The 20,792-nt window shown below is 25.8% G+C and overlaps 1 protein-coding gene across 22 annotated transcripts in view; it reads left to right on the top strand.

Annotated features, from left to right (window-relative positions):
• LOC107450600 (chromosome bows) overlaps positions 1-20,792 on the top strand; it is a 190,303-nt gene that overhangs the window by 49,051 nt on the left and 120,460 nt on the right. For 9 of the 22 annotated variants that reach the window (XM_071185016.1, XM_071185008.1, XM_071185015.1 and 6 more), the window contains exons 1-9: positions 939-1,163; positions 5,598-5,832; positions 9,419-9,497; positions 12,042-12,085; positions 13,109-13,168; positions 15,493-15,584; positions 18,695-18,770; positions 18,909-19,009; positions 20,578-20,654. In XM_071185016.1, coding sequence (XP_071041117.1) covers positions 5,653-5,832; positions 9,419-9,497; positions 12,042-12,085; positions 13,109-13,168; positions 15,493-15,584; positions 18,695-18,770; positions 18,909-19,009; positions 20,578-20,654 — 709 coding nt within the window. In that variant the 5' untranslated portion in view covers positions 939-1,163; positions 5,598-5,652. Of the gene's footprint in view, positions 1-938; positions 1,164-1,296; positions 1,413-5,597; positions 5,833-9,418; positions 9,498-12,041; positions 12,086-13,108; positions 13,169-15,492; positions 15,585-18,694; positions 18,771-18,908; positions 19,010-20,577; positions 20,655-20,792 lie in introns of those variants that run through there. The other 13 variants (XM_071185011.1, XM_071185018.1, XM_071185012.1 and 10 more) reach the window with 4 other exon arrangements.

The raw sequence follows: 20,792 nt of genomic DNA, 5'->3' as shown, positions 1-20,792 counted from the left end.
AAAACAACCATCTACCACAAAATAAAAGCTTCTATAATTTTGAAGTTTTCAAAGTTTAAAAACTCGAAATTTAGACTTTATAAATTGTGTGAACGTTTTTAAATAAATAACTGAAATTTAAAATTAAACTTCGGATATCTTAAGGGCCACTTTTATTAAATGCGATACAATTCTGAACACAACTGCGTGAATCACATACAACATGAATGGTCCTTTCCAAGCGTAAGTTTCAATACAATGACAGCAAAATTAATGTATGTGTGCGATACTTTAAGATACAGTTTTAAGCGAAGTATTTGTGCTCCTATATAGATACTGTTCTTTAAGAAATAAAGATAAAATTTTATCCGACTCAATTTCATATCTTCTCTTTCATGCTTACAATTTTAGCGCAAGTCCGATTCAAACAAACCATCAGAATTATAGTTGATGTTATTATCATTTCAGAATAGTTATTATGGTTAAAACCCTCAGAAGTATTTGGTTGATATTTAATTAGAAAAATTTAAGTAGTTTAATAGCTAGTTATATCTAGTTTATTGGCAGTAGATATTGGGAGTTCAGACGTGCGTTTTGATGAATGCTACAGATTCGCTGTAAATATTTTTTAAAAGACAGACTAAAAGTAAATAAGCAAATTAATAAATAACTGATATAATATTTCAATCTTTCACAATATTCATGTTAAAGACCGAATACATAAAAAATTTTAATCGATCTTAATGTTATTAATTTTCTATTGAAATAATTAGCTCTAATTATGTAATCGTATGAAATAGAAAAGGGTGCAAGCCTTGTGAATTTTATTTTTTAATTATCTTCTAAGGAAGCTGATTACTTAATTATAAAAATATTACTTTAAAATTTTCTTTTAATATTAAAAGTCATTTTTAAAAACGAAACTGGATTTTTATTCGGAAATGAGTGTTGTTTGAGTTGTTGCCAGATTTTTTGCACTAGTTTTAGCAACCGATCGTGAGGACATTCTGATGGCTTGGCGGTATGGAGAAGTGTAATATTACCGAATCAACATGTGTGTATTATTGCAATAAATAGCATGATATCGACCTCACAAACATTTGTAAAATTCATAGTAAGGTTCAACCATTCGTTGAAAATGATATGTTTTTCTATTATTAAAGTCTGTATGAGGTGATTTGTTGGTGAGTTTTTGTTGTGATTTTCATCATTTGTTGTGGGTTGAAAAACTCATTTTGTTACCTGCTACTTTTGAGTTTTGATTAATATTTCTTTGTGCGAACATCTTCTTAACTTTACTGTTTATTAAACGTTGTTTTAAAATGTTATAAGAATATATTGTGTGGAAAAAAGTAATAAAATAATATGCGACTAATGCTCAAATGGATTAATACACGTATCAGTTCAATAAGAATTAGATCATGTTTATTATTGTAAGCTATTAATTCGCTTTAATATTGTATCTGTATTACATTTCAGAGATTATTTCTTAGAACCGCCTAATGTAAGCAATGCTAATGTTTACTGAATTATAATCATTTCAAAACTTGGGTTGTATATAAACAAACCATTTTATTTGGTGACATTCGGTTATGGTAAATTGTCATTCCAAAGTGGATTGAACAGTTTATGATTTAACACATTTCTCCCGTCAAATGTTAACTTATTTTTGGATATTGGGGCTTATTGTAGTCAATGACACAAATTATATATATTACTTTCATTAAGTGATAATTATCTAAAAGCTTAGTAGACATAGTGTTTGTTTATTTTTATACAAATACTTTACGATATTTTTAAAATGGAACTTAAATTATTTGATTTGTATGAAATGATAAATATTTAACTAATTGTGCTTACATTAATTAAAATAGTGTGTATTTAATAAATATTTTTTTCCCCTCCATTTATGAAATTAATGTCTGTCTTGTTCCAAACTTGAAACATTAATGTTTAGACCTCTTTCCTACAAAAACATAAGTGTTTAAGGGAATTATTTTTTCTATATTTGATTGAGATCATATTATTCTAGTTTACAATTAACAAATGCCTCTAAAAGCGGTGCTGTACTCGTTTAATAATAACAGGAGATATTAAGAGTTTAATAAATATGACACCATATTTTATTTTGTAAAATTATTAGAAAGTCCTCAGAGTATAGCTAAAGTATTGCAATTCTCATAGTGACTATAATCTGACAAACCTAAGATTTTATGAAAGTGTTATAGGTAATTTATATCCTTTTATAAATACTGAACAATTTTTGTTTATTTACAAATTAACAATTTAAAGATTGGGAAGATTTGAATATTGATATGTGTGCTAATAAAGTCACAGCATTTTTGATGACAGCCAGGTAGTGGAACGTAAGAAATTATTTAAAAAAAAAACATAAAAGAAAGGGACTACATTTGAAGGCAAAACCAGGCAATTTTTTATTTAATCAAAATTAAAATCTCCCTGGGGCTGCTTGAATTCTTGGAACCTCGTTTGCACAATATGACATATTCTGCACTCCTAAGCAAAACACTGCACACTATTTTTTAAAAAAAGTACAAAATCTCTTTATCATTTATTTAATTTCACGCTTTTATTCTTAATTGGAAATGTTTTAGACTAATTGATTTCTTTGGCAACAATGTAATGAACTTTTCTTATCCATAATCAATTTATTTGGTTGAGAAAGTTAAATTGCTTAAAGCTGTTATTCTAGTTCACTATTAAAATAGTTAACTTATCTAGGAAATACTAAACATTCAAAGCCCTAATATGTACACCTAATGTATATGATTTCATAGATGTCAACTTTTGTACTTGGGTTGATTTTTCAAAGTTTTAGGGAAATAAGTATTGAATTCGCAGTTATAGGCAAAATTTTTTAAGTTTTGTCAGTATTTAAAATTTAAATTGATATAAAGCTTTTTATATGAATTAACTTTCTTCTCTATGCTGGTATGAATTACTTTAAATGTGAAATCAATTTTGAAATCTTTAACTCTGATATTATTTCATATTTAAAAATATCTTTTGCAAAATGTGGAAGCATTGACAGCTATGTTAAGAAATTTTTCTGTATTTATATGTTTTGGGGGGTAGGATTAAAAAAAAAAAAACTGTCAAATAATTTTTGATGCTTAATTAGTTTGGTTAATAGGTAACTACTACTTGTATTGCGGTTGCTGGACATGGTGGTAATAGGTGTCTAATATACTACACTTAATATATTTAACCTCTTCATTACTGAAGTATAAAGGAATATAGCGAAAAAATATTTTACAGTTCCGAATTTCCATTTTACTGTCTTAATTCACAATAAGATAAAACAAAATACGAATTATACTGCCAGGGAGCTAATAGTTTTAGGTCAACATACGTAATAATTTAAGTTTTAACTAAGTAAAAATAATATAAATATTTCAAATGTTAAATTGCACCTAAAGTAGGAACAAACATGCTTAAGGGGACACTTCACGATGGAAAACCCAAAAATCGACCAAATTATACTTTTTTCAATTTTTGTTTCAAAAAATAATACTTATATCTAGCTACAATTTAAAAGAAAAAATTTTCAATTTCATTCATTTTTTGCAAAGTTATAAGCATTTCAAGATTTGTAAACAAGGTTATGTAAACTGTCTGTTTTTATAGTTAAACTGTTTTTTCTCAATGTTGTTTTTTACGATAATATTCAAACTTCGAACAGTTCCTTGCGCATGAGTTTTGAATAAATCTTTATTTTTTTCTCATATATATGATTGGTCTAATGTTCCGTAACCAATGTGATATAAATAAAAGCTGAATACTCACTGAATATTTTTTAAATTACTTTAAATTGTTATTTAAATTTCAATTTTTAAAAATTATATAAAGACTATGATATTTTGATTTTTTATTTGTTTAAAATTAAGTGCTAAGTTGTTCAAACATATCCAATTTTATTTATACTTATTCAAACTGTAATATAAATGAGTTTCATACAGCTACGATAAAAACTCATGCGCGGGAAACATTTTGAAATATTGGAACATTTAGTAATTTAACTTGCGGATAAATTATTAAAAAAATTATAACTTTTCAACAAATTAATATTTTTGCTTCAAATTTTGGGAATATCTTTCTAAATGCTTTATTCACAATCTATGAAATTTTCATTAAAATTGGTTGATATTTAAAAAAAATCATTTTGAACCTGAAGTGTCCCCTTAATGTTATATTATAGTCTATATAAGTACAATGATGAATAGATTTTAATTATTTAGAAAAATTTTTTTTTTTTAATAATATGAAGCTTTTTTACAATGCGATGTAGTATTAAGTGCAATACCGATGCATTTCTGCATGAAATCTCAGTTTCAAAACTATTTTAACAAATAATTTAACTATTAATAAATTAAACAAAATAAATAATTTAACTATAAAAAAATATTTAATTCTTGGGGGTAAAATTTCAAAATTATGGAAAAAATACCAAGTTAAAGTTATTGAAGGAATGTATGTACCTTAATATAAAACAATTAATTAAAATACGCATAAAAATATTACTAAACAGATATAGCATTGACTACTTATAATACTTCAGCATTTCGCTTTAGTACTAACTACGCTATCATAAATTTCGCCTTGCGTATCAAGTTCTTGACTATTTTTTTTAAGTATTAAGGGAATACAAATTTAAAAGCTTCATAACAATCCAAGAACTCCTAAGTCCAAATAAATTTTTTTTTCTTCTTCATAATAACTAAATCATATAATTTTCAGAAATGAATAATTGTGTTCCGGATTTTTCACAAACCATGATCCGGAAATCCAAGGTTCAGAAGTTTAGTGAAAACATCGATCACATTTATGTAGAAAAATTATTGTATATTTTAATAAAATACTAGAACTAGAATTTGTACTTCGCATCTCTTTCATTTGTAAATATTTTTTTGGTAGAATAATAAATGTGATTAGAGATACAAATAAATTTATAGATAAATTCATTAAATAAAATTACCACATATAATTTATTTAGAATTTCATGTTTTGAAAATATATCAATGATTTAAATTTATAAAGACATTAATTATTTGAAATACGTCATTAATAATTTTACTCAAGAAATTTTCAGCATTTTTGAGTTGGGCCCACAATCACCCCTGATTATTTAAAATCTATTAAATTTTTGATTGTGTAGATTTAGGGTCATTTTCCGAAAATTCCCTGCTTACGTGGATTTTTACCCAAATAACTTACAAGTTCTTCATCTATTGTGGAATCCCCAGAAAGCTTAAATATTCACAAATGTTTGAGTGAATGTAAAACTATAAATTTTCTTCTAACATGTTTTTAGAATCGTGGTACTGAAAACGATACCTTATTAATAGATTTTTATATCTCCCCTCCCCCGACATAAGTACCATTTTTACTAATTCTTAATTTCATTGCACTGTCAATAATTTTCTACTAGGTATGAGTAAGAAATGTAGAAAAGGAGATTTGGATTTTAATTATAAACAGATTTTAATTAAATTATTAATGCCACATTTTGAGTTCTTTCTTCTTAACCTTCAGATTTGTTATTGTCTTGTATTTAAATAATTCCGGTTGTCATTAATTAATATTTATTTTCATTCTAGTGTTTGGAATAGTATGATATTAAATTTTAAGTGATATTTCTCCTCAAAATTCATTATGGCTGGCAGCTTACAGCAAATTGTTCCTTTACTTACCACTCAAGATATTAAAAAAAGAATCCAATTGGGAAGTGATATTTTGAGCTGCCTAAAAAATCCTTCTTGTTTGCAAGATTTTGAAGAGATTGGATTCTTCATCGACAGTGTGTCATCTTGGTTAAGTAATAGCAACTTTAAAGTAAGTTTTATCATTATTTAATTAATATTTTTCTTAGGATCAGGTGGGGTAAAGTAGTCTTAAATCAAGCCTTTTTAAAAAAATTTTTCTCCATAAAGAATACTTTAAAACCAAACCATTAATTTTATTTTGCTGAAAATTTTGATGCATTGGATTCATATTGACTAAAGCATAATTTATGTTTTGTTTGATTGTTTCCCTATAGTAATGACATGAAGAACTGCAGATATACACAATTTAAAAAACGATATATCCATTATAAGAACATGTTTTGATATATCCAATTTACACTAGAGTGGGGTAAAGTGGGTATAGTTCAAAAATTGTATATATTTTGGTACTTCTCCTTTAGCCGGGCGCAAGCGAAAAATTGCCAAATTATGTAGAATTCTGCCAAATTTCTTACAACCATAAGGGGAATGTTAGTTTGGGGACTCTATTCTCTGAATTCATTCAAAACAAAGCATTCTTTTTGGGTAAAACTGCTTTGTTTACATTTCATTAATATTTGTTTATAGTTGAACTTGTTTTACTTACTATTAATAAATACTTGTTTATAGTTGAACGTTTTTGACATTTATTCCGTTAACTGTTTTGTCATTCGCTTCGCTTATCGTTTTGTTCACGTTTGGTTCACAATTGCCGCCATTTGCGCCTGGCTAATGGAAAAGTACCTATATTTCAATAAAGAAACACATGTATATATTGTTTAACAATAAGTAAACATGTATGATAAGATATATGTTAATAACATGTAAGTAAATATTGTTTGAAAAAGGAAAATTATCTTAAATGTATCTTGATTATATTTAAAAAAAAAATACTTATAACTGATTTTTTTTGTGTATTAAATTAAAAAGTTTATCTTCACGGCCATCAAAATTTGATTGCACTTCAGGTGCAGTATATTTTTCTGAACTCAACACAATTTCATCAAAAGGCATGGAAAGTGTAATAGTATTTGGTATATTTAAAATATAAATGAGAGTTTAAAAATTAATATCAATTGGGTACTTTAAAGTGCTTTTACTATTTATAGCAGACATGTTTTTTATTTATTTAATTTAATTATTTCAAAGAAATTGTTTTATTTTCATGAGAAAAACTGATATGAAGGCAGAATTTCGAGGGGAAACTTATCTACATCTTTAAATATACTCACTAAGTTGTTCCCTTATGTAATTTCGGTGATTTTCTAAAAATTGTTTTAATATGTCTCTTATATTTTTATTATCATTCTACTCTCTAAAAAATAGAATTTTAAAAGTTTTATTCATTAGTGTTAAAATTACTATAATCAAACTGACAAATTATTTTTTTAGCTATTTCATTACAAAATATAAAGCATTAGATACTTACTAAAGCTAACACAGAAGTAAAGAAAAAAATATTCCTTTCATATTTCGCTGATCCTAACCGTATAACCACTTTCCCCAACCTCATAAAACAATTCATAATAAATAGAATTTTGAAATTTATTTGCAATTTTCTATGTAGACCTGTTCCCTCTGCCAGTTTGAACTAAAATTAAAACTTTTTGCCAGTTTTTAACAATGTTGGACGAAAATTCAGCAGCAGCTTAAACTGACATACTGTATAAGTTGATCATAAACAGATAGTTTGTAAACATTAAACTTTTTATAATTTTCTAAAACTGAAATAAAAAGGCTTGCCTCAATCCCAGTCTCTAAAAGTATTAAATGAATAACATCAATTTAAAAGGAGAAAATCTGTGTTTTTTAGCATATCTCCACTTTACCCCATGAACCTACTTTACCCCTCCTGACCCTATTTATTGTAATGAAACAATTTGTTTTTCATTATTACCTTACAACTGTGTTAGATTCACTATATAGATTTTAAATGATGGGATTTTGCTAGTTTGCATTTATGGATTCTTAAAAATTTCTATAGTTCTACATAACAGGTTTTAAATTTTAAGCCAGTGCTTAATAGCATATAAATCACTATATATTTTTGGATACGCAAGTTGAAATGGATCCCTCATTTTTAAAAATCAAAATAGTGGATTTATTTATGCATTAGGTGTATGAGTGACTCTTCACATTTGTTACAAAAAAAAAAAAAAAAAAAAAAAAAAAAAAAAAAAAAAAANAAAAAAAAAAAAAAAAAAAAAAAGAAATACAAAATTTATTATGCCACCTTTTAATATGATGCACATAAGTTTTAGATAAAATGTGAAGTCTTCAAATTGCTTGTTGAGTTTTTCTGTTTCACTCTCAAGTAATTTTCATCAGTCTTCTGATATTCTCTTGTTCATATTCTGATGAATTTTTGATATTCACTATCAGTTTAAAACAGATTGACTTTGTGTATTAAATCATTCTGGATTTATTTAAAGAAATTAATACCATGCAAATGTGATGATAAAATCTTTTAAAAAATATGGTATGTGATATCTTGTAGGACTTCAGAAAATAAGTTGAATTATTCATAGAATATAATCATTGCAATGATATATAAAAGGAATATTGTAAAAAGCTTTATTGTTATATGAAAGTTTTGTTTGCATTATCATTGCTTTACTTTCATTATGTATTTAGTATTTATTTAACTTTATGAAGTTTAGTAACTTATTTCTCTAGATTTATTATTTTTAAGTGATTGTGAATTTCTTTAGAAGAAAATTATAAACTATTAAATTTCAATGAAAAAAATAATAAGTCTTAGTGTAGATTAACTTTAAATATATTACTACAGCTTATTTCCAAAAATAGTGTATAACAATTATACATATTTTGTTCCTTTATTTTTTTTCTGTTCAATTTAGTTTCATAAATCTTTAAGTAATTAGTTTTGTGTCGTATCTGTGTGTCAAGTTAAAATTATTTGACAAGTTTTTCAAAATAAACAATTTTTCTATGATGCTTATTAGTCCTTCTATAGTATTTGACTCATGGTGCTCCATGCTTTACTAAACATGATCAACAGTTATTATTAATTTAAGAAATATTTTTGTTAGTTTTTTCTTTGGAATAATTCAGTCAGAGGTTAAAAAATATGAAAATTTTAAAAATGTTGTCAGTAAAATGTCCCATTCCTAAGTTTTTCTTTCTTTTTCTTTTTGCTCTTTGCACTATAACATACTGTTGCACCAGGGCTGTAATGGAAATAGTATGGCTGGTGTTTAGACAAAATCTCATTTTTTAATTTTTTTTTATCAATTGAATTAATTTAGTTTTATTTATTTAATTCAATTAAAATTTAATTAATTCAGTGTGGAATATCATTTTTTGTGCATTGGTACATGCATATTTCACACGAATTAACATAGCCACATGCCAAAGATACAATACAAAACCTCAGTTATTATTTTTGCATATTAGTAATTGTTCTTCATTTAACATTTAATTGTGTTAGGAATTTAAATTAAATAGGAAAAGCCTTACTTAAGATTGTTTATAATTTAAAAAATTTTAAATCATATGTAGTTAAAAAAAATTTTTTCGATTCAAGTTCCACAAATTGTTAAAAAAAAATGCTCACAACGTTAGGATTTTCAGAATTATCCCACAGAAAATTTACCACTCAAGCACTGTTTCTCATATATATTTCATTATTATAGGTTGCACAAAATGGAATTGAAATCATGACGATTTTAGCTGAAGAAATGAAAGAAGATTTTAAGCCTTATATATCCACAAGTAAATATGCATTCTGATGTTTTTTTTTAAAGCAATCCACAAACATATTTGTGTCTATAATTATTTGATTCTTATTTTATCTCAGTAAACTTTGTCATTAAATAATATATTTTGCTATAATTTTTTTTAACCTTATTTTTAGTTGAAAAGAAATTGTAACATTTTAATAATTTGAATCAAATTAGCTTATTAGTGCTGTATTTCCTAATCTATAGATATCAGCTTCTAATTGCTAACACTAAGCTTTTTGCTTCGTTAATTATTTTTCCCAGAGTGAAAACACAATATAATTGTTAAAAGCATTAATTTTTTTCTATGCCTTTTTATTAGATTATTTCTGCATTAAATTACTTTGTCCAGTACAAAAATTTTATTTCAATACTCACAATTAATTATATGATTTTCTTAAATAAATTAATTAAATTAATTAAATTAAATATTTGGTGGTTAAAACTTAATAACTAAAATAAATTTTAAAGTAACTTTTTTTTCTTTTCAGACTATGTTTTTTATTTTATTTATCCAATTAAAATTCATTTGATGTATTTTTATAGGCTTATAAATTTGGTTACTAAACTAATTATGTTAGATAATAAAGAGCAAGTAATTGAATTATTGATGATAGACTACAAACATAGGTGATAAGAGAAAAAAAATTGTTATTCGTTCTGCATCTAAATGAATTAAAAAAGTTTTCTCTCGTTTGCTATTTTTTAAAAATTTAATTAGATTATAAACTAATATACAGAAATTATGAGTGCCAAATTTTTTTCTTCTCTCTATTTGGTAATTTTTCAAAACTTTGCACAAGAGCATGAAAAATGCATTTTGAAGAGGTTTTTCACTCTTTAACTTTATATTATCAGTTATATGACAAGTTATGTTTGGATTATTTGCGAATTGTGCACATAACATACATTTTCGATGCTGTATCACAACTCCTATTTGCATGTCTTATTAACCTCACCTTTGTTCTATAGTTTAGTTGATACCATTTAGTGCAGTAGTATTTGTTTGTATTTGATCATTGTTTTAGATTATCTTCTAATTTCGTATGTAAACATCATTTTACGTTATCTTCAGATATTGTATTTGATTTGAACATCATTATTCAAAATGAAATCTACATTGTCTTTATTGACTGATCAAATCTTTATTGACTGATTGGTGAATTACAAAGATTCAATACAGATATGTAAATTCATTGTAATTCAATTTCCATTTTTTTGAAAGCCATGTTCTGCTGTTTATTATTATTTATATATCTGTGATTTGTTGCTCCCAAGGTCCTTAAACTTTTGAGTTAACAAGTTAATTTGAATTTTAAAAAAAATATTTTAGCTGTTATTTTCTAGTTATCTATCCTCTTTTACTGAATAGCAACTATATAGGTGTATTCCCCCCAAATATTATAGGTGTATTTCTTTGAAGAAGAAATATTTAGCTTGTTCAAAGTAACTAAGTTTTAGAAAGTGTTTTAAATTAGTAGTTATAATAATTAAGCGAGTCAGAACATTATATAGGTTATCTGCGCACCTGAAAAGTCATGAATTTCGGTATTGAACAAAATTTGTCATGAAATGTCTTGATTTTAACTATTTTTTTAAAAAAATCATGAAAAGACATGGATTTAGGTTGCCTGAAAATCTAATTTTTAAAATGGACGTTACTCCCCCCACCCCAATTTCATGGTGTTCCGAATATCGGAATTTGTAGCAAAATCCACCCTCACAGTCATATTTTATTAAAATATAAAATGTTTTTATCATGTTCTTTAAAAATTATGATGTTTTTTCAAAAGTTGAAGGAAAAAACATTTCTAGAGTCAATTATCTTTTAAAATTCTAGCTGAAACAGGCCAGTCATTGGTGAATTTTTTTAAATTCCAAAATGAGAACAGAAAAATCAGGAATATTTCTTTCCTTTCTGATGAACAAGAAAATTATCTATATATATTTTCTGCAGAATATAAATCTGCAGAAAAAAGAAGAAGAAAATTGCTTTTGAATTTTTTCTAGCTATTTTATTGCTTCAACTAATTCTTAACTCTGTTTTTTTAAATTTAAAATCTATAAATATAAGGATGCAGAGTATAATAGTTTTGGTTATACCTATCATTTCAATTAATGTTATTATAAAGCTTTTTTTAAAAATTTGTTGTGTTTTTGTTGAAGAAAATAGTAGCTTCGTTAAGTCATAAAAAATGTTTGGAATTAGTCATGGAGAGTTATGAAAAGTCCTGGATTTGAAAATCTAAAATTTAGCAGATACCCTGATTATACCTTTTTGTTTGAAGTGCTGCGATATGGAAAAGTTTTTTTCCTAATTTTTCAGTGGACTTCCTAATGTTTTTTTCCATTTTTTATTTTCATAACTGTTTAAAATATTTTACTAATGTTAGAGAGAAATTTAAGAAAGAGTGAAATGTTTGTTTCCTTATATCTTTTAATGTATTATTTTTCAAATAAGTTAAATAACTGTTATAGAAATTGATTTAAATAACAATAATCTATGTTACTTATTAAAACTATTATATATTTGCAGTATTCCCTGCTACTGTAGATAGGCTTGGAGATGGTAAAGATCAGGTACTGTTTAAAAATTTCTTTTGTCTGTTTATAATTAATTGTCTATTAGAAGATAATTCAATAAAGATAACATTCACTTTTTGTAATGCAAATCCAAATGTAAGCTTTGGTATAATTAGTCATCTGTTTTTAGCAATCAAAAAACGATTGGTGGTTTCATCTTTGATTATTTTAGACAATTTTGAGTATTTCATATTGTTCTAAAATTAAATACTAAGTCTATTTATAATTTGGCAAAATATTTTTGCTGTGAAAATCAACCTTAAACTGATGACAGGGGAAATTTTTTTATTAAAATACAAAAGATTTTTGTAACAGTTAACAAGTTGTAGCTGTCCTTTAAAATTTTCATACATTAAATATAAACTCATTGTATAAATTGGAATTTTTTTTTGTTATCTAAATCACTATTACTTTGATAGTTTATGTTAAAACTTATAATTACTTTACCTCACACCTTTCTTTGTTATATATATTCATGTAGCTGAAATTCATTTCTAAGATATTTTTCTACTATGTATTTTTTAAAGAAAATTTATAATAAAGAAAAAAACAATTAATTCTTGTTGGGATTAATTTGAGTAACATTTTTTGTATTTAAGACTACTAAAATACTATTTCTCTTTTTGATATTTATGCTTGTAATTTTAGTTTCTGAGTACATTCAAAGCTTAGTGTCAATTTGTTTGAATTTTATGAGCAGGGTTGATTTTGAAATATACTATAGGTTTGCAATTTTTATATAGTTTCCTATTAATGTTATCATTTGGTTGTATCTTTTTATTATGTATTAATCTTTTTGAGTATTTATCTTCAATCAGGATAATTTTTTAATTTCTTTTATTATTATTTGTTTTTATATTTTATTCAATAAAAGTCTATTAATAGAAATTTCTCAATAGAAGTAGAAACTATATCAGTAGAAACTTGTCCTTATGTTTAATGCTTTGAAATTTGTTATGATACTTTAAATATTTTCAACATTGCTTTATTTTGATACAGATTTTTGAACAATTTTTCTAGGTTCGATTGCAAGCTAAGGGCCTGATGTTAAAACTAATGAATCCAGTTTCTTCTCCTCAGGTATGTCAAATATGCTTAGAAATAAATGAGTATTTATAATAACTTCTAGCCTTTGAAACATGTTAAAGGGCATTTCTACTTATGAAAACTGAATCACTAAATTATTTGCTGTGAAGAAAGTGCACATTTTATTGAAAGTTTCCAACCAAACATTTATTGAAAATTATTGCCCTTTAAATGGGTACAGTTTATTATGCTCCATCCAGTATTTAAGTTTCTCGAATTAAATGGTTGGCCACCAACAAAGCATTGACAGCATCAACAATGCAGATGAGTTTTATTACAAAATTTGCCAACTCCACAGGATCACAACAGGATAGCTTCGAACGATCTCTTCAGAAAGAAATTGTGGATTGATAAATAAAATGATCTGGGCAGGGACTGAACTGATCCAACATTCAAAATCCATCACTGCATGAAGGAGTTTGATAACATTTCTGGTTATATAAGCTTTTTGATTTTTTAGTCCTTACCTACCCTTCCCTTTGTCTCTACAATTTTTTAGGTGCCTTGTATAGTCATAATTTTTTCAAGCAGATTTAATTTTGTGTTCAAAAAAATATGTTATTATTATTGGAAATAAGTAATATTAAAAGCATTTTATTTCATTCAAAATAAAAAAAAGAGGGATAAATGAAATTTATTTCTAACATTCTTCTGTAAATCAGTCAGTTTTATATTTTTAATTGTTTGATTTTGTTAGTAAATTCATTTTTAATTTCTAAATTATTTCTTGTTAAAAGTACATTCACAAGTTTACTATCTATATCGCTCCAGCTTGAGACTAGAGTAGCATGTTAAGTGTTAGTAAAGTGGCAATGTTAAGTGGCAATGTTAAGTGTTAAGATATAAGCAGCAACACTGATAAAATTTAATTTTTATTTAACCATGACAAGGTGGTAGGAAAAATTAGTAGAAGAGTTCACTTTTTATTAAATTTTATTGGTGAGAAAGTGTTTAAAATACATGCATATTTTTTTGGCAAGCATTCCAAACTGGTATCTCATTCCAATTCTTGGGTTCATTAGGATAGAAAGCTCTTTAAATAAATCAGATTTTTTTATTGATTATTTTTTACAATTTCTTCTTGCCAAATATAGGTTGTCTATATTCACTTTCTCCAGATTCTCTTCAACTTTCTTTGCCTTTCCCTCCTAAATCGCTTGAATAAACTCTACCTGTTCGCTTTAGACTCACTTTGCTCCCGCCAACTTGTGGTTGAATAATAAAATTCTAAGTGTTGTAAAAATTTATTTATTTATTTTTAAAATTTATTTACAATAGACTTTAAATTATCTAGACTGTGTGATCTAAATTATTGAATGTTGTCTAAGTTATATAAAAAAAAATGTTTCTTTAAGACCCTTACTACCTAATTTCCTTATTTAAAAGTGTGTATTATTTAAAACTTTTTTTTTGTTTCAAGTTGTAATATTTGCTAATTTATTTATTTTTCTTTTCCTAATTTGTTATCATTTTCTGATTATTTGTTTTCCATTTTGAAAAAAAATTATTTCACTGTTTATACAATAATTACACATTGGTAAAATTATCTGTGTTTATTGGCTTAATTCTTATTACTATTACGCATTTTTACTTTGTTAGGATTATTGTCAACTGGTTAAATTTTGATAAGTATCTTTTTTCAAGAAGGGATATAAATGCATTTCTTAAGTGATTTTAAATTTTAAAGCTATTTTTTAAATAAATACCTTTAAAAAAAAGCATCTTTAAATGTTCCTTTTCTCATATTTTGATAGTGAGAAAGAATTACTTTTTGAAATATACTCATAAAATAGTTTGAGTAATTTAAAAATTGTTGAAGGTGAAATATAGTTATTGCATAATATTACGCGTTTTGATAAATATTTACGATGTTTAAAGTTCCCTAGTTTTTTTTTAACTTTTAGGGAGAACCCTGTGCAATATTCAAAGTCTATAAAAACTATTTAAATATAATTTAGATTGAGAAAGTATATTGTTTTTCTAATGTTGCCTTTTGTTGTTCTGTCAGTCACATGATATTTGTTAAAAGTTCAGCATTCAAACTAAAATATTTGCTAATGAATTAGGTACATTTAAAATGGCCTTCAAATGTATTCTTTTTTTATTTCAATTACTTTACCAATTTTTCTTCCTGTTTTGAAATTATGTGCCTATTTGAGGATTTACAAACTAAGAGAACACATCATTAATTTTACCTGTCTAAAATGTAATTATACCAATGTTTTTAATTTTAACATTTTATGAAAGTGGAATTTAACTGTATATTATCTAGTTCTATTTTTGATATTATTCACAAAAGATATATTTTTCTTTTTCAGTATGTGTATGATAAATTAAGCATAGCATTCAATCATAAAAACTTCAGAGTACGAGAAGAAGTTATGGTCCTTTTGCAACAAACCTTAGATATGTAAGTTTTCATTTCTTTAATTTCCTATTCAAATATCAAACCGATGTTTCTTTTAGACTATATTAATTGATCATATATATTATTAAAAAAAAACTTACATGGCAGTTAAAAGCAAAAAAGTTGTTTATTATAACTGTGTTTCAAAATAAATGATATAATTGTTTAACCTTTAGCTATTGACATGTTATATTGGTTCTGCAGTTCTACAAGTCAAATTTAAAGATTTCATTTGTTTCATGACATAATGCAAAATAATTTTGTTTCTGAAATTCTAATTGATAAGGGTCATTTATATTAGTACTTATATTTATATTAACTGTACGCTCTCTACCGAGTGGTTGCAAAGCATGCAGAGTCAATCTGCAGCACAATCTCATAGCTGCCAACTGTTCAAATAGTATTTGATCAGATTTTTTTGCCTTGTTCCGAAGATCCGATTTTTTGGCCAAAATGTATTGATTTTTTGGTATGCTAGCACCTTTTCACTCCTTATGCTGATTTTCTTTCAACCCTTCCTATGTCTAAATACTAGAAGCAGGACGTGTTATTTCAGCGAATATAGTGTAATTTCACATGTCTTAAGACCATTTGTTATTGAACTTCTTCAGATCACAAACTTATAATCTGACGAAATTTTGAAGCTATTGCAAATCCCGTTAATAAGACATTTATATACATATGATTCTGCCACCAATTTGATTATTTTGGTTTGGCTGATGTTTGCTATTTTGAATATTTCGAACTGCGCTGAAATCTGCTAATATTGCTATTTTTATTCACCCGATTTTGATGTCCATCATCGATTTTTGTATTTACCCGATTTGAAAGTTATCTGTTGCGATTCATATTAACGCAATAGAAAAATTGTACATCGTTATTTTGATCCACTCAAGTTAAGAATCCAATATCATGGTTTGTATTTATGCATTCTTTAAACCCAATGTCCGGATTCATATTCACTTGTTTTATAAAATCTAATATTACTATTCGTATTCATGCGGTTATAATATCAAACATCAATATTTACATTTATACGTGATATAAAAACTACACATTGTGGTTCATTTTCGCTCGATCTAAAAATAATGCAGCGAGATTCGTGTTTGTGAGAATTAAAACTTCAATATCGGAATTTGTATTTTCATGTTTTTAAAATCTAGTTTCGCGATTCACATTCATGCGATTTTAAAATCCAGTATTGCGATTCTTCTAAGAAGTAAGTTTTTTCTTTAATTAGTTACTGTAAAAGTGTGATTATCTCCATTAGTAGGTAATTTAATTAAAAATGTTTGTTCAAAAAATTATGTTAAATATTTAACTTGTTTGGTTTATAAATTGATATCTTGATATCGATTTTTTGCACATAAAATTTTCAGTGTTTTATACTTGTGTCACAATTACCTCTGATTGGCTTATCATGCTTTGTGTTCATATTTTTGTTTTTACCTAGTTGGCAGCTATGCAATTTTCATAAATTCAAATTTGTCTGAAACTATAACACAGTCAGACAGAGACTATTATTGTAAATATTAGGATTAATTTAACATGTCTACAACAAAATTAGCACTCATAGGTTAAATAAAAACTGCATACTAAGAAATTGTTTAAAAATGTGTTATTTTAATTGAAAAAAATTTATGCTATTTAAAAATTGATTGAATTATGGAATAATTGAAGCCTAAAAAAAAGAAAAAATTTAGAATTTAAGAAATTATCTTTTATATATTTTATTTTTCAAAATTCCTGCTAGTTGAAAAATTTTATTTAGAATATTTGAAAATCACCACTTTTCTTTTTCTGATATATCTGTAAATTGGCAAACAAATTTTGTAAGGATAATAGTTTAGGAAATAAAAATTATTCTTCTGTTTCTCTTAGTAATATTTAGGCTTGTTTTATTTATTTATTTTTTTTTCTTATGTTTTTTTTTTTGTTAAGTAAATGAAAATAAATTTTTAGATTCTGTGTTAATTTTATGTATTAAATGTAAGCTGAAAAAAATCTGCAGATGCTTTAATAATCTGCAATGCCTGATGCCCCGCAGGAGGATGAGTGCCACCGGTTACATAGGAACATGCTTTATTTTCTTAATTTAAATTTACATAATATTTTTTTTAGTTGTTCATAAAAACCTCATATTTTCTAAGTTTGAATTTTATTAGGTTGTTTAAAATTTTTATTTTTTATGAAAACTCTATCTATTTGGTAAATGTTTTGCTTTTTGTTTCTTTCCTAAATATTACTAATTTTAAGTATAAAACTTTTTAAGTATAATTAAACCAAGTATAGAAAAACATGCCTTTAAAAAAAATCCTAGTTATTATTAAGTATTCAAAAATTGACTCAAAATATGAGTTTTGTTTTTCATTTCTGTTTTTCAAGAATGAAGAAGAGGAAAGGTAGTCAGTTGGCAATTCATTATTATAAAGAAAAGAAATTGAGCTCTCTACCCAAAAAGTTAGTTTCATTGTTGAGCAACGTTTTGAGTTTTGTAATTTTTTGTTTTTCCTGGTTGGGAATTTTATATTTTAAATATCAGAATGGGCTGCTGAGATCGTATGATTTGATGCTGTTAGATTTCTCACCTGAGTGGTTTCTTGAAGTCTTGCTTATCACCTATTGTATTGTGTCAGCAAATCAGCCATATTAAGCTGAATGATCACTCAAAGTTTGACAAAAGTATGTGTTATTGGTGGCAAAAGGCCAGTTGACCGAAATACTGTTTCATATACACCCTTCTACTATTTACTTTATTAAAAATAGATGAAAATTAGCATTTTTAAATTAATATCCTTTGCTTTCTCTAAAAATTATTTCCAGCTTGAAATTTTAAATACTCGACACTTCATTTGTTTTCAAACAAGAATGTGGTTTACAAAGAGATTTTTATAAAAAACAGTGAATTAGTAAATGGGGCTAACATCAACTTTTAGCTGACTAATCTATATAAATATGGAAAGTTTACTTTTTATTTACTTTTTATGTGCATTCCCTGCATTTATGTAACTGACCTATATGTTTTCATTTTAATTCGCGCATTATCATTTATTTAAAATAACACTTTATGATTTCACAGATTTTACTAATAAAGATGAATTTTCTCTATGTAGATTTGGTTCATCTGCAATAGTAATTTCACGTTTGATGCCTTCACTAGTCAAATTACTTGGGGATCCAAATTCTCAAGTAAGTAATTTTTTATTAAATATTATTGAATATATCTTTTATAAATTCCATTGTTCTTTTTATTTATTGGTTGAAATATAATAAAATTATATGTTTTAAAGGAATGTTATTTATTTTATTAATATTTTTTTTTTGTAGGTGAGAGATACCGCTATGCAAACCTTAGTTCATGTTTACAAACATGTCGGAGAAAGACTGCGGCATGATTTATCCAAGAGAGCTGGAATTCCTCCTCCTAAGTAAGTATTTTTGCTTATAAAACACTAATTCATTTTGTGTTACTACACTTAGTAGGTCTTTTCTTTGCATGACCAAATGAGTGATTTAAAAATAAGTTGTGCATTAAATTTTAGCAGATTAAAGTGTGATTTATAAGTATTGTTTTCTATCTTCAAAAGTAAAAATTTTGAAATTACTGAAAAGTCAGGGTGGGAGCAGAGCACGTTGGATTTCCAGTCAGAAACAGCCTCAAACTGTCCTTAAATGTATTAAAGTCTCTAAAAACTTAATTCTAAAAATTAATAAGCTTGGTTATTTTAAAAGTTTTAAATTATAAATTATTCTGAAATTCTGAATGCTTATAAATTATATATTCTATGTAATGTAATAAACGTTTGAATTAACTTTTTTTACTGAATATTGTGGAAGATGTTATTGTCTTGGATCTGGTTGTCTCCATGGTTATGAAAAAATCATCATTCCAATTTGATATCAAAATAAGTTCAAGTTATCAAGGGTTATTCCAGACTTTTTATGAAAGATCCATTTTTATGAATTCGTAAAAAATCTACTCATAATTTTGTGAAATTATTCAAATATGGTGCTGAATTTTTTTTAAAAAAAAGCTACAAAAACCAGTTGTTGGCTAAAATTTTTTGTGGAGTTCTGTATTTGTGAAATTGGAAAAAATCTATTCATAATTTTGTGAATAAGTTAAAATATTGTTTGGTTTCTTGGGAGATGAAATACAAAAAACATGTCTATTAATGAAAATATTATTACAGTTCTTATGCAAATGGCAAGAGTTTTTATGCATATAATATTAGTATACTATTAGTAGTATTTAGAATTTTAATCAAATTTTACAATTGGTTTATGCAAATAGTAATACTCTGTATAAATATACTAGTACAATTATAAATATTTTTAAAATTAGGTGATTTTGGTTAAATTATTCCTTGGTTGAATTAAATTAAACATGTCTTTTTATTATGACTCATTTTTGTTAAAAATATGTCAACACAGCTATGAATGAACCTGTCAATAACAACTTGGATTGCTTCATAATTGAAGTAAAAAAATGAATGAAAAGTTTTGAGTGTTAAGACATTTCACCCTTAAACAGTGCATGAATTTGGAAAATTGAAACTGAATATAAGTCACAAAAAGAAAAAGTTCAAAATGAAGATATAGAAGAAAAAAATTTGTGAGGAACCAAAATAAAAACTACAACCGATGGTGGCAAATGAGCGTGGAATACATTTTTATGCTGAATGTGGGAGGGTTGGAACTGATGTCATCTATTAATTAGGGAATCAAGAGCGTCAAGCTGATCGAAGTTGAGACTTACGTCCCAATATGTAGTGTGATAATTTATTTATTAAACTCATAAAGGAATTATGTTTATCGCATTCCTTAAACCTAAATTTTAGAACAGGTCTCAATTGCCCAACCAATGTGACCAAAGTAGCACCGGCAAGATATGTGGTTTCATTTCATTTGCATAACTATTTTTACTTTCAATTTTATACCATAAGTGCTTTTGTATTGTAAGATTACAATAATACATGGGATATTATTTCAATAGGTTACAACTTCTTTCTACAAAGTTTGATGAAGTCAGAGCAGCTGGGGCTTTATTGCCATCTGCGCTTGAAAGAGCCGGTAAGTGATTTATTTTAAAAATTGTTTTCTCTGTTTACTAATTTTCTATTCATTATTTTATGTACCATATAATTTTTTAAAATTACCTGATTTTTACTTGGCCCAGAAAAATTTAATTATTACACAAAGAAATATTAC

Source organism: Parasteatoda tepidariorum, chromosome 9, assembly GCF_043381705.1.
Source record: "Parasteatoda tepidariorum isolate YZ-2023 chromosome 9, CAS_Ptep_4.0, whole genome shotgun sequence".
NCBI classification, from domain to species: Eukaryota; Metazoa; Arthropoda; class Arachnida; order Araneae; family Theridiidae; genus Parasteatoda; species Parasteatoda tepidariorum.
This window is presented reverse-complemented; position numbering and strand designations above follow the sequence as displayed.